At 40.8% G+C, this 13,712-nt stretch overlaps 1 protein-coding gene across 1 annotated transcript in view; it reads left to right on the forward strand.

Moving 5' to 3' along the window:
• The window catches only part of LOC124544853 (DNA polymerase interacting tetratricopeptide repeat-containing, protein of 47 kDa), a 77,573-nt gene that overhangs the window by 55,908 nt on the left and 7,953 nt on the right, over positions 1 to 13,712 (forward strand). Inside the window, exon 6 of the mRNA XM_047123566.1 lies at positions 1,905 to 2,064. Within this exon, the coding sequence (XP_046979522.1) occupies positions 1,905 to 2,064 (160 nt within the window). The remainder of the gene's footprint in view (positions 1 to 1,904; positions 2,065 to 13,712) is intronic.

Consider the following 13,712-nt stretch of genomic DNA (forward strand, 5'->3'; position numbering starts at 1 on the left):
AATTACACGTGGCCCAACGTTTTGGACACGCGGCCCTGTCATTCTGTACGAAACAACGTGGACAAGAAGGAAGTGCGGAACGAACCTGCTTCTGTGGTTGCTGTTTTCGCTGCGAGCTTTGCGGCCCAACGCGACATTGTTGACGCGAGTGAACCGCCGCCACATCGTCGTTCTCCTGTGAAACAGGCAAATTGTCCGTGTCGAAAGTTGACTGTACAGCGCCTACATCACACCGCGCGTCTATTTGCGCGCCAGCAGCGTGAGACTTTTCAGAGGATTGAGTGATGCTTAGAACTTCCGACAACGACGGGTTTGGCAGTTGTAAGGCATGTTGCCGAACTTCTTTATCAGGAGCAAGCCGTAGAATAGCATCCCTAAGCATTGAATCAGCATAAGACTCATGATGAGTGTCCGTGACAAACTGACATTTCCTACTCAGACCATGTAGTTCCGCCGCCCAAGCCCGGTAAGATTGATGGGGCTGTTTATGACACCGGTAGAACGCCACGCGGGTGGCAACGATGTGGGTGTTTTTTCGGTAATAGTTAGACAATAAGCCACACATTTCTTGGAAGGACAGAGAGGCAGGTTCCTGCAGAGGGGCTAACTGAGATAGCAGCTGATAGATCCGTGGGGAAATCCAAGATAGAAATAACGACTTACACATAGGAGTGTCGACAACGCCGAAAGCCAAGAAGTGTTGCCGCAAACGCTTCTCATAATCCTCCCAATCTTCAGCGGCCTCGTCATACGGAGGGAATGGAGGCGGAGAAGAGGAAGACAGATGATGAGTAAGCGACGTCAACAACGCCTGAATAGCAGCCGTCAGTTGTGTTTGTTATTCAATGTGCGCTTGCATAAGCTGTTCCATGTCTGCCCCGTCACGAACACACAAATCCACAACGCAGTGAAAATATCCGACCTCGTCGCCAAAAAGTGTTGTAACCTTTAATCACCAATAATTGTGTGGATATTTAAACACACTCACTTAGAAACAATAGCTCATTACATGATAACAACTCAGTATCTCTTATTCGACTACTGTGCCGTGACATGCGGCCGGCGCCGTTCGTAGCTAGGTGGCGCTCCTGCGCTCAGCCGAGTTGCTTAGTGCCTCTATCGCCGTTTGCGCGTTCTGTCGTGGCAGCACTGTTAAATGTCGTGGCACTGTCACAACATATACAATATCCCCACAAAGCAAAAGAAACACCATTCAAACACAAGGACCTCAGAGACTCCATATGAAAGCCCAAATGAAGTGATTGAAAGCAACCCAAAATTTTTTGAAGACCAGATAAAGAATATTTCCATTGATCGATTAGAAGCTGTCTAAGTGATAAATGAGAATAATAAACACCCTGAACACAATTCAGTGAAAAACCAAGTAGAACACCAAGATCTGGTTGTGGAATTCGATCTTGATCAAGATTAGTCGAAGTCCTAAACTGACTATGCTACTGAGAAGGGGTGATGTGGGAACATGACAAATTACTATTTGTATTTTAATGTATTTGAAATATGTCTGCAATGATAATGTTGGCATAATAATATTTTTATTATTTTTTGGAATAAAACAAAAAAAGAAGTTTGTTATACCATGGTGATTGTAATTAAATTTACTTGGTTTGTGCAATAAGAAAATAAATTAAATTGAAAAGTCTGATTAAATTGAGTCCTTAATGAATGTAAAGACCAAAAAGAGCTATGTTTCAGAAATGTTTCAAGTTATGTAAGGAAATGTGAGGAAATTGATGCAGCTGTAATAGATGGACAACAATCTTCCGACCAGACACTTATTTATTTATTTATTTTGTAAGGCAATTCTTATCTTTGTTTATTTATGTATGACATTTAAAGAACATACACTGGCAAATTTTAATACAAATATTCCTTTGCACACACAGGTGGTCCTGAGATTAAACTGAAACTGCTTCAGCCAATAAGTCCACATGGGGTACAGAAACGTGTGCATCTAAGTGAAGGCCGGCTGGTCTGGCCTGTTATTCTACTTTATCCTGAATATGAGACATCAGATTACATTCAGGAGTTTCCTGAAGACTGTAGGTAAGACTGTCAGCCAATTTCCTCCCATCAAAGTAAATGCAGCAAATTAAATATTAACTTCAATGAAATAATAATAATAATAAGGTGCAATTCAGTTGTAAACATCAATAGAAAACATGGGTTCTAGTCAGCCACAGTCATAAAATAGGCCAAATGGAAAGGCATTCTGGTTCCTAATATGAAATTATCAGCATTTTTATTGAAAATCGTCTTCCTATTAGCTACTAAAAATTGTGTTTTACCAGCACGAAACATGGAGATTGCCAAGATAGGGTGTCTTGTGTGACTCATTGATACAGATAGCCATATTGTGCAACTTCAGTGGAAGGGTACAGGATAAATTCAAGGGATCAGGAATATATAAACTTGAATGTCAAAGTTGTGATGCAGTATACGTGGGCATGACATACAGGAATTTTAAAACACAGTACAAAGAACGTATCAGGTGTTGGAAGTACGAAACAAACCATACCACATTTGCAGAACATTTAAAACACCATAACCATCATCCTACAAACATGGGACAAGAAATGAAAACAATGAGAATAAACAACCATCACAAATACCATCTACATCTACATCTACATCTATACTCCGCGAGCCACCTTACGGTGTGTGGCGGAGGGTACTTATTGTACCACTATCTGATCCCCCCTTCCCTGTTCCATTCACGAATTGTGCGTGGGAAGAACGACTGCTTGTAAGTCTCTGTATTTGCTCTAATTTCTCGGATCTTTTCGTTGTGATCATTACGCGAGATATATGTGGGCGGTAGTAATATGTTGCCCATCTCTTCCCGGAATGTGCTCTCTCGTAATTTCGATAATAAACCTCTCCGTATTGCGTAACGCCTTTCTTGAAGTGTCCGCCACTGGAGCTTGTTCAGCATCTCCGTAACGCTCTCGCGCTGACTAAATGTCCCCATGACGAATCGCGCTGCTTTTCACTGGATCATGTCTATCTCTTCTATTAATCCAACCTGGTAAGGGTCCCATACTGATGAGCAATACTCAAGAATCGGACGAACAAGCATTTTGTAAGCTACTTCTTTCGTCGATGAGTCACATTTTCTTAGAATTCTTCCTATGAATCTCAACCTGGCGCCTGCTTTTCCCACTATTTGTTTTATGTGATCATTCCACTTCAGATCACTCCGGATAGTAACTCATAAGTATTTTACGGTCGTTACCGCTTCCAATGATTTACCACCTATGGCATAATCGTACTGGAATGGATTTCTGCCCCTATGTATGCGCATTATATTACATTTATCTACGTTTAGGGAAAGCTGCCAGCTGTCGCACCATGCATTAATCCTCTGCAGGTCCTCCTGGAGTACGTACGAGTCTTCTGATGTTGCTACTTTCTTGTAGACAACCGTGTCATCTGCAAATAGCCTCACGGAGCTACCGATGTTGTCAACTAAGTCATTTATGTATATTGTAAACAATAAAGGTCCTATCACGCTTCCCTGCGGTACTCCCGAAATTACCTCTACATCTGCAGATTTTGAACCGTTAAGAATGACATGTTGTGTTCTTTCTTCTAGGAAATCCTGAATCCAATCACAAACCTGGTCCGATATTCCGTAAGCTCGTATTTTTTTCACTAAACGTAAGTGCGGAACCGTATCAAATGCCTTCCTGAAGTCCAGGAATACGGCATCAATCTGCCCGCCAGTGTCTACGGCACTGTGAATTTCTTGGGCAAATAGGGCGAGCTGAGTTTCACATGATCTCTGTTTGCGGAATCCATGTTGGTTATGATGAAGGAGATTTGTATTATCTAAGAACGTCATAATACGAGAACACAAAACATGTTCCATTATTCTACAACAGATTGACGTAAGCGAAATAGGCCTATAATTATTCGCATCTGATTTATGACCCTTCTTGAAAATGGGAACGACCTGCGCTTTCTTCCAGTCGCTAGGTACTTTACGTTCTTCCAGCGATCTACGATAAATTGCTGATAGAAAGGGGGCAAGTTCTTTAGCATAATCACTGTAGAATCTTAAGGGTATCTCATCTGGTCCGGATGCTTTTCCGCTACTAAGTGATAGCAGTTGTTTTTCAATTCCGATATCGTTTATTTCAATATTTTCCATTTTGGCGTCCGTGCGACGGCTGAAGTCAGGGACCGTGTTACGATTTTCCGCAGTGAAACAGTTTCGGAACACTGAATTCAGTATTTCTGCCTTTCTTCGGTCGTCCTCTGTTTCGGTGCCATCGTGGTCAACGAGTGACTGAATAGGGGATTTAGATCCGCTTACCGATTTTACATATGACCAAAACTTTTTAGGGTTCTTGTTTAGATTGTTTGCCAATGTTTTATGTTCGAATTCGTTGAATGCTTCTCTCATTGCTCTCTTTACGCTCTTTTTCGCTTCGTTCAGCTTTTCCTTATCAGCTATGATTTGACTACTCTTAAACCTATGATGAAGCTTTCTTTGTTTCCGTAGTACCTTTCGTACATGATTGTTATACCACGGTGGATCTTTCCCCTCGCTTTGGACCTTAGTCGGTACGAACTTATCTACCATACACAAATGCAAGAAAATTTCCACATTTAGAAAATGGTTGCTGAAAACAAACTTGATAAATGAGCAAACACACATCAGTACAGGCTCCCTACTACACTTGATAAAAGAAATGATTAGATAGAATCGTCCCTCTCTCACAAGCAGCTGGAAACAAAATAGCTTACCAAAATAAACATTATTTCATGCACATGCACATACAAACAGATCACAGGTACTTCAAAAATTACAATCAAAAGTTGGCAATAACATTCAATCTTTGGCAATAACATCCAACAATCGGCAACACAAACCTAAACATTGCACCAAACCAAGTATTCAGTTCCTAGTGCTGTGAAATGTGGAAAAAAAACCCAAGTGACAATTATAAGAAGAGGAATGGTAGCAAAAATGGAACAGAAACGTAATATGTAAAAAATTGTCCATGCGACCTGCAAGTCAAATTTAAAGTATTACTACATCATAGCAAAGACCAACCACCAGAACTGTTTATAACCTATAGGTATATTGCCCCAAAATGTAAACTAAATAGTAAAATATTTACATATTCCAGGCCACTGAATAAAGGCGAAACACGTATGGCACAAAAATTGTGTTTCATTCAGTTGTAGTCAGACGGTCCAAAAAGTAAAAATTATCTATATACTATAATATTATATAAGACTGAGGAAGACAGGACTACAAAAGTTGAAGAGTACAGGAGTTTGTCTATGCTATTATGAACAGCATAGTGAGAATTTTACAGTAGCCAAGAAAGACATGAAGCTAACTTCACTATAGTAACACAAGTTTATATGCCAACTATCTCTGCAGATGATGAAGAGATCGAAAGAATGTATGATAAGATTTTATTTATATACTCGAGTCAGAAGCCACACAAAACTTTTACATTACATGACTGTACAATGTATAATTTGCATAATTTACAGTTTATAGTGAAACCTCTAGTTTACATTTTCAAAATTGAGGAAAATGTTAACCCCCCTCTAAAATACGAGCAAAAACATATATACTTGGCATACATGATTAAAAATTGCAATCATTTCCAATGTGTTGTATAAAATCTGCGACATATAATTGGTAAAGAAAATTTTGTTGCTGATAGCTTATCAAAGCTTTAATAATTAGTTCCAATTAATTATGAAGTATAGCTCAGGCACAAGAAGATGATGAGGAGCTTCATCAACAACTGTCCAGCTGTCGTGCATATCACTGAAATTAAAACATCACTTGACACATGGAGGAAAACAATTGTGATATGGTATGTCAACACAATGTATGGTTTGTTTACTGGCTGTCATGCATCGTCGCTGATTGGGCTCAGCTGAGTGTGTGCGCCGCTTCCCTACTCCCTCATTCTTACTGCTTGTGCCCTTCCTACCACATCCCTCAGTTTGCAGTCTGTGCTGCCACCACTTCTTGCTGCTAGCCTAGCAGTGCCGACGAGAGGCAGGGAAGTGTGAGGAGTGGTTTGTTTGAATCTGATTCTCAGAGATCATTGACACGGCCGCTGGAGACAGCGGTCAAGTGTGTGTTAGATGTGTCAGAGTGATTGTGTGAATGTGAATGTGCTCTCATTTTCTGGCAAAGGCTGTAGCCGAAAATTTAGTTGTAAGAATGACATTGTCTTTTCAGCATGCCTGTCTGCGGCTCAGTAATCATCTTTACAGTGAGTTGCTACCTACCCTCATTAGCATTGATTCTCAAAGTATTTGCACAAGATATCTGTTGCATGGATTGATCACTGCAGTCTTGTTTCATCAATAAGGTGCCTGTTACACGTGAATAGCTGGCCACACGAGTGAATTTCCGTGATGGGCCAAAATCACAGGCCATTTATGTGGGTCTCTCTGACATATCAGGTGTGCTGATCTGAAGCCCACCATTTCCCACTAATGTACATGTCCTGCCCTTCGGATCTGGTCTCATCGATCTGCCCACAGGCTAGGTCTGTTTGTGTGGCATGATGTGGCGGATACTTGCGGTTTATCCATGGACGCAGGACAGAGATGGTCCTTGGCAGGTCAGAGGCCTTAGGTGATGTATTTCAGGGGTTGTGACTGTCTCATCGCAAGTAACATTGTACAGTGCGGCGTTTTATAGACATTGTATTTACTATAGTACATTTGGGCACTTGGAATTAGTTTATATATTAGAAAGTATGGATGATAAGAAAAAGGAAGTTGTGGCAGTCGCTGGCAGTTTGTACACTACGTTCTCATATTTCTCGAAAGAAAAAATCTCAATACCTGTAAAATAATACACATAACACAGTGGGTAATAACCAACAATAACAGACATAGTAGAACCAATATTTTATCAGATGTCACTATAGCGTTGGTTTACACAATTCTTCCCTACCTTGTTAATTTCATTCAAGAGGCCTACTTTTTTCTGAGTTTATTTCTGAAATCAATGAAGGTATTTTAAATCTGTTTTGTGACTCCAAGGAAATGCATATTTTTGTCACCAAATGTATTTCGTTTTATTAAAATAAAATAACAACAGTGATCTTAATGAAACACACATACCATTTAGCTTGCTTTCTCCATCTAAAAACAGGTCATTACAAAAAATGTTGATGTTAGTACTTACGATTTTTGCTCACAAGAGGGGTGGGGGGGGGGGGGGGGGGAGGTTACAGAAGTCTTTACTTACCATTGAGATCTCAAATTCTAAAACTTGTCTCGAAATTAGGGAAATATATAGGAATTTCACTTGGGGAAACTTGTGGCAACACTGCTGCAGCATTTAGATGTCCTATTTTCCAACACTGTCACAATTTGGGTCATCTGGGCTTTAAGACAACACTAAAAATGATTATGTCTAGGCATGTCGGGGCCAATATGAGAAAGAATGTCAGAAATCGGGCTTAAACATGTATTACTTGTCAGAAAAATGAATTATCACGACAGGTTCAAGTGCCATTATGACAGTTTCCCTGTAATGATGAACACTTCAACACCATACCAAATAGTGACCAACCGCGGAAGACAGTTTAACTCAGAGCTGTTCCAAGCACTATCAAAAATATGTGGTTGTCATCAAACCCAAACTACAGCATATCATCCTCAATCAAATAGAAAAATTGAAAGATTTCATCGGACACTTAAACCAGCCATCTGTGTCCCTGCAACGGCTGAATGGACTCAAGCAATACCCATGATCCTTTTTGGTCTTCGGTGCTCAATTACAGAAAACACTAATCCTATAATTGTGGTAATTTTTTATAGCTGCCCATCAGGACACCGGGAGATTTTTTTTTCAGGAGTATGGCACAAAAAGGGATTCAGTCTTACCCCAATTTATGTCACAACTGAAGCAGTACATGAATCATCTGTACCTGTACAGTGTCCCCACAGAGCAAAAGAAACACCACTCACAGAAAAGGACCTCAGCAACTCAACACCCACTCAACATAGGTGTTTGTCTCTACAGAAGGTGAAAAACCAAGAACAACAAGATCTGGTAGTGAAATTTGATTTCCAGCAAAATTAGTTGAAGTCCTAAACTGACTGGCAACTGAGAAGGGGGTGATGTGGGAACATGACAGATTACTACAGTGAAATCCCTATGTGATGTTTTTGTTGGTCGAGACTTAAAAAACACAAAATTGAGGAAAATGCAGAATCAAGGAAAATGTTAACCTCCCCCCCTCCACCAAAAATATGAACAAAAACACAACGGTCGCAGGTTTGAATCATGCCTCGGGCATGGATGTGTGTGATGTCCTTAGGTTAGTTAGGTTTAAGTAGTTCTAAGTTCTAGGGGACTGATGACCTAAGATGTTAAGTCCCATAGTGCTCATAGCCATTTTTTGAAAAACACATGTACTTGGCATGTGTGATTAAAAATCACAATCCTCTCCAATTCTTTTTATAAAATCTGTCTAAGTGAAGGAAATTAAATGTACAATAAAGTGTTTATACAATAACTTGTGGTAATGGATTTCATCAGTTATTTTAAAAAAATCGCAGATGTATAACAGCAAGCAAAAACTAAAAAAAAATTGAAATTAATATCTGGATTCAAGACAATTGAGCTATTTTCTGACATTCTATGATCACAAATTGTACATTCAAAACACGTGTTTTTGAGAGCTCATCCTTCTTGTTTGCCCAGAAAAAAACAAAAATTGATGAATATGTTGAACAAACCAAAAATAGCTAAGTGTTTAAATCTTGAGCATAAATGCAGACATCTGTTTAATGACATTTTCTTATCCTTGCTGTTAGTGTTTAATGCTTTTCTTATGAGCCACACTTTGTATGCCCACCACTGTTAAAGTGTTATTTTAGGCTTGATGAGAGAAACAGACATGCGGAAAAACGAGTTTACTTCCCCAACCTTATTAGAAGTCAGCTCAGTGGATTTCTGTACACTGTGTGAAATGTAAATTTTAAAGAACACTCAGGTGCTACAGTTTTTCTTCATGCCCTCTATCACTGCTTCCAGTCTATATGATCTACAATGTGTGATGTGAGTGGTGCAAAGTACAGGGTGACAGTTATTGAACCACATAAAAAAAAATGCAAATTAGCTACAACACTTTATTCGCACTTTATTCAATATGTAATCAACCCTACAGATATTCGGATTTAAGTCATAACATGTTCGATATGCCTGCCACCAGTTGTGGTGATGTGGCACAAATGCATAGCGAAAGTGCTGGCAGGTCGATAGACACACAAACAAACACAAACATACACACAAAATTCGAGCTTTCGCAACCTAAGGTTGCTTCATCAGGAAAGAGGGAAGGAGAGGGAAAGATGAAAGGATGTGGGTTTTAAGGGAGAGGGTAAGGAGTCATTCCAATCCTGGAAGTGGAAAGACTTACCTTAGGGGGAAAAAAGGACAGGTATACACTCGCACACACACACACACACACACACACACACACACACACACACTCATATATTCATCCGCCCATACACAGACACAAGCAGACATTTGTAAAGGCAAAGAGTTTGGGCAGAGATGTCAGTCGAGGCGGAAGTACAGAGGCAAAGATGTTGTTGAAAGACAGGTGAGGTATGAGCAGCGGCAAATTGAAATTAGCGGAGATTGAGGCCTGGCGGATAACGAGAAGAGAGGATATATTGAAGGGCAAGTTCCCATCTCTGGAGTTCTGACGGGTTGGTGTTAGTGGGAAGTATCCAGATAACCCGGACGGTGTAACACTGTGCCAAGATGTGCTGGCCGTGCACCAAGGCATGTTTAGCCACAGGCTGATCCTCATTACCAACAAACACTGTCTGCCTGTGTCCGTTGATGCGAATGGACAGTTTGTTGCTGGTCACTCCCACATAGAAAGCTTCACAGTGTAGGCAGGTCAGTTGGTAAATCACGTGGGTGCTTTCACACGTGGCTCTGCCTTTGATCGTGTACACCTTCCGGGTTACAGGACTGGAGTAGGTGGTGGTGGGAGGGTGCATGGGACAGGTTTTACACCGGGGGCGGTTACAAGGGTAGGAGCCAGAGGGTAGGGAAGGTGGTTTGGGGATTTCATAGGGATGAACTAAGAGGTTACGAAGGTTAGGTGGACGGCAGAAAGACATTTGGTGGAGTGGGGAGGATTTCATGAAGGATGGATCTCATTTCAGGGCAGGATTTGAGGAAGTCGTATCCCTGCTGGAGAGCCACATTCAGAGTCTGATCCAGTCCCGGAAACTATCCTGTCACAAGTGGGGCACTTTTGGGGTTCTTCTGTGGGAGGTTCTGGGTTTGAGGAGATGAGGAAGTGGCTCTGGTTATTTGCTTCTGTACCAGGTCGGGAGGGTAGTTGCGGGATGCGAAAGCTGTTTTCAGGTTGTTGGTGTAATGGTTCAGTGATTCCGGACTGGAGCAGATTCGTTTGCCACGAAGACCTAGGCTGTAGGGAAGGGACCGTTTGATGTGGAATGGGTGGCAGCTGTCATAATGGAGGTACTGTTGCTTGTTGGTGGGTTTGATGTGGACGGACGTGTGAAGCTGGCCATTGGACAGGTGGAGGTGTGTGTGTGCGAGTGTTACCTGTCCTTTTTTCCCCCTAAGGTAAGTCTTTCCGCTCCCGGGATTGGAATGACTCCTTACCCTCTCCCTTAAAACCCACATCCTTTCGTCTTTCCCTCTCCTTCCCTCTTTCCTGATGAAGCAACCGTTTGTTGCGAAAGCTTGAATTTTGTTAATATGAGATTAGTGTATATAGTTGTTGCAATTTTATTGTGTCAGATTTGGAGACGAAAGTATGTAAAATGTGCTATGCAAAACCTTTGTTCTCTTTCTGTATAACATCTCTGTCATAGCACGTCATCTGCACGAACAGTGTATTTTCAACACTTCACAAAATGCTTTCACCCCTACCTGCAATCTGGTCATTGAAGGCCCACACGCCTTCTCCACATTTCCTGTAAGTAAGCCCATTTTAAGTATGTTTGTGTGTTGTGGTGGCTATTGGGTGACTTAACAAGTTGCCAGCCATTAAGAGTTCACTAGCCAGAAATGGGTGATGTTTCCTCTATTGTGACTGAGCATATTCTTCGAGACTCAGTATTTGAATTTAAAAGGTTGACAATTTATATTGTTGCTGAATACATCAGAAATACATGCAAAAGGATGAGACTAATGACTCGGTCTGAATCACTTCAGGTCAACTGTCTTGTTTTTTCCATTACCGCTGCAACCTAGCAATAGTTGTATCATAATTGTGTGGTGAAGCTAAATGTTGCAAGTTGTGTTGGCAACCCTGCACCTGAATTATGTCAGCATTTCCTCTCTCATGTCTCCCCTCTCCGCAACGGCCTGAAATTTTCCCTTAACTCTGCCACTACCCGTGTTGCGAACCATTTCTTTTTGCCATTTATAACTTGTTCAGGCACATCAAATGTCAATAGGAAGAAAGTGGGTGAAGTAAAGTGAGACAACAAGTAGGAACTTAGAATTGAGGTAAACCTTACTAGTAAGAAATGTAAAAATTGGAAAATTTTTGGCATTGATCTTATGGGTTTTTCAAGGGGTTTTGAATTTATGCTGTAGAATTGAGAAAAATGTGAAATCAGAGAACATAAAACCTTAGTTCCAGTGTATTATGCAATAAAGGAAAGTATTCAGATAGTTAAGGGAATCAAAAATTAATTGTAATGTGTGATTTGAAATTGGTGATAGGAAAAGGGGGGCAAGAAGGAATCATAGGATTGGCTGTCTCGTTGCTACTCCATTGGGCATGGGCGTCCACAAATGTCCCTTCATCTCACCCAAAGGCATGCATAGGTTGTGTAGACAGCCCAATTTAATGTGTGATCTGCTTCGTCAACTCCGAGCTTGGTCATTGGACTATAATCGCGTACGCTGTGCCCTGGTTGCAAGACTGCAGGCACCTTATCCATTTGTCCACCTTGTGCCAGTGCTTGCCCAGCTGCTATTGGATGGGCATGTGAGCTGGAACAATCTGTCAAAGGAGAACATGGCTAGAAGCAAAGGAATGAAAGCGGAAGCAAAGCAACACAGCCAGGTTAGGACTCACTTTAATAACAGAAGCTAAGCTAGAACAAGAAGCCTCCTGGTAGAATTCTGTACAGAACATAATTTAATCATCAAAAACACTTCGGTTAAGAATTGTGAAAGAAGAATAAATATGTGGAAAAAACCTGCGGACATTGGAAGGTTTCAGATTGATTATATAACGGTAAGCCAGAGACAGATTTTAAACTGCAAAACATTCCTAGGGGAAGATGTGGACTCTGATCACACTTTATTAGTTATGAACCACAAATTAAAACAGAAGAAATGTCAAAAAGGTAGGAAATTAAGGAAATAGGACCTGGATAAATGGAGACTACCAAAGGTAGTTCAGAGTTTCAGAGGGAACATGAAACAACAATTAATGGAAACAGGACAAAGAAATTCATTTCACATAAGTGAAAAGACAAGACCTAGTAGAAATCCTTGGATAGCACAGGAGATGTTGGATTCGATTGATACATAGAGAAAACATAAAAATGTAGCAAATGAAGCAGGTGAAATGAGATTAACACAAAGTGCAAAATGGGAATGACTAGAAGATAAAGGCAAGACTGTCAGAGTATGCATAACAAGGGGAAAGATAATTCCCCCTATAAGGAAATTGAAGAGACCTTTGGAGAAACAAGAAGCAGCTCTATACATTCCCAGCACTCAGATGGGAAGCCAGTACTAAGCAAAGAAGGGAAGGCTGAAAGGTGAAAGGAAAATATATAGAGAGTCTGCAGTGCAGAGTTATAAAAAGAGAAGAGGAAGTAGGTGAAAATGAGTTGGGGATGTAACGCTATGAAAAGAAATCAACACTGAAAGTCATACGTGGAAACAAAGTCCCTAAAAGAGTCTACATTCACACTGAATTATTGCAACTCCTGGGAGAGCCAGCCATGACAAAATTTTTGTGCCTGATGTTCAGGATATATGAAACAGGCAGAATACCTTCATGAGACATGCAAAATACCCTCATACTTCAGGAAGAATCTAATATTTTCAGTTCCAAAGAAGGTAGGTGCTGACAGTGTGATTACATATATGAAATAGAGAATGGAGAAAGAAAGGGAAGGAGTGGGGGGAATTTGTGACTTCAGCTGCAGAAGGCACTGTGGTAATGCAGTGGGGAAAATTGAAAATTTGTGCTGCACATGGGACTTGAACCTGGATTTACCGTGCTCATGAGCAGTTGCCTTAACTGCTTCAGCCATACAGACACAGTCCCAGACCAACTCAAATTTCCAACTTATCACACGTTCCTATGCAGTGCCCCTTATCTGTTTACCTCCTAATCACAAATTGTTAATTCCTGTAGGAATTCAGACAATATTAACGCATTTGCACTGAAACAAATGTCAAGGAGCCATCGCACTCTTACAGAAATGAATATATTTGAGAGGTATCTGTTCTGTCGGGCTTGTCCAACAGAGCAGACACCACTTAAATATATACAGGTGTGAATACTACTGAATCACCAATTTAACATGTCATGGTTGCAAAATGTTGACACAAATTATTTACAGAGAAGTATTCAGCTGAAAGCTGACTTCAGTGATGATCATTTCAGATCCTGGTGAAATGTAGAGTCGCAAGAAGCAATGCTGACCCTACAACTTAACCT

Source organism: Schistocerca americana, chromosome 8 (genome assembly GCF_021461395.2).
Source record: "Schistocerca americana isolate TAMUIC-IGC-003095 chromosome 8, iqSchAmer2.1, whole genome shotgun sequence".
In the NCBI taxonomy this organism is placed as follows: Eukaryota; Metazoa; Arthropoda; class Insecta; order Orthoptera; family Acrididae; genus Schistocerca; species Schistocerca americana.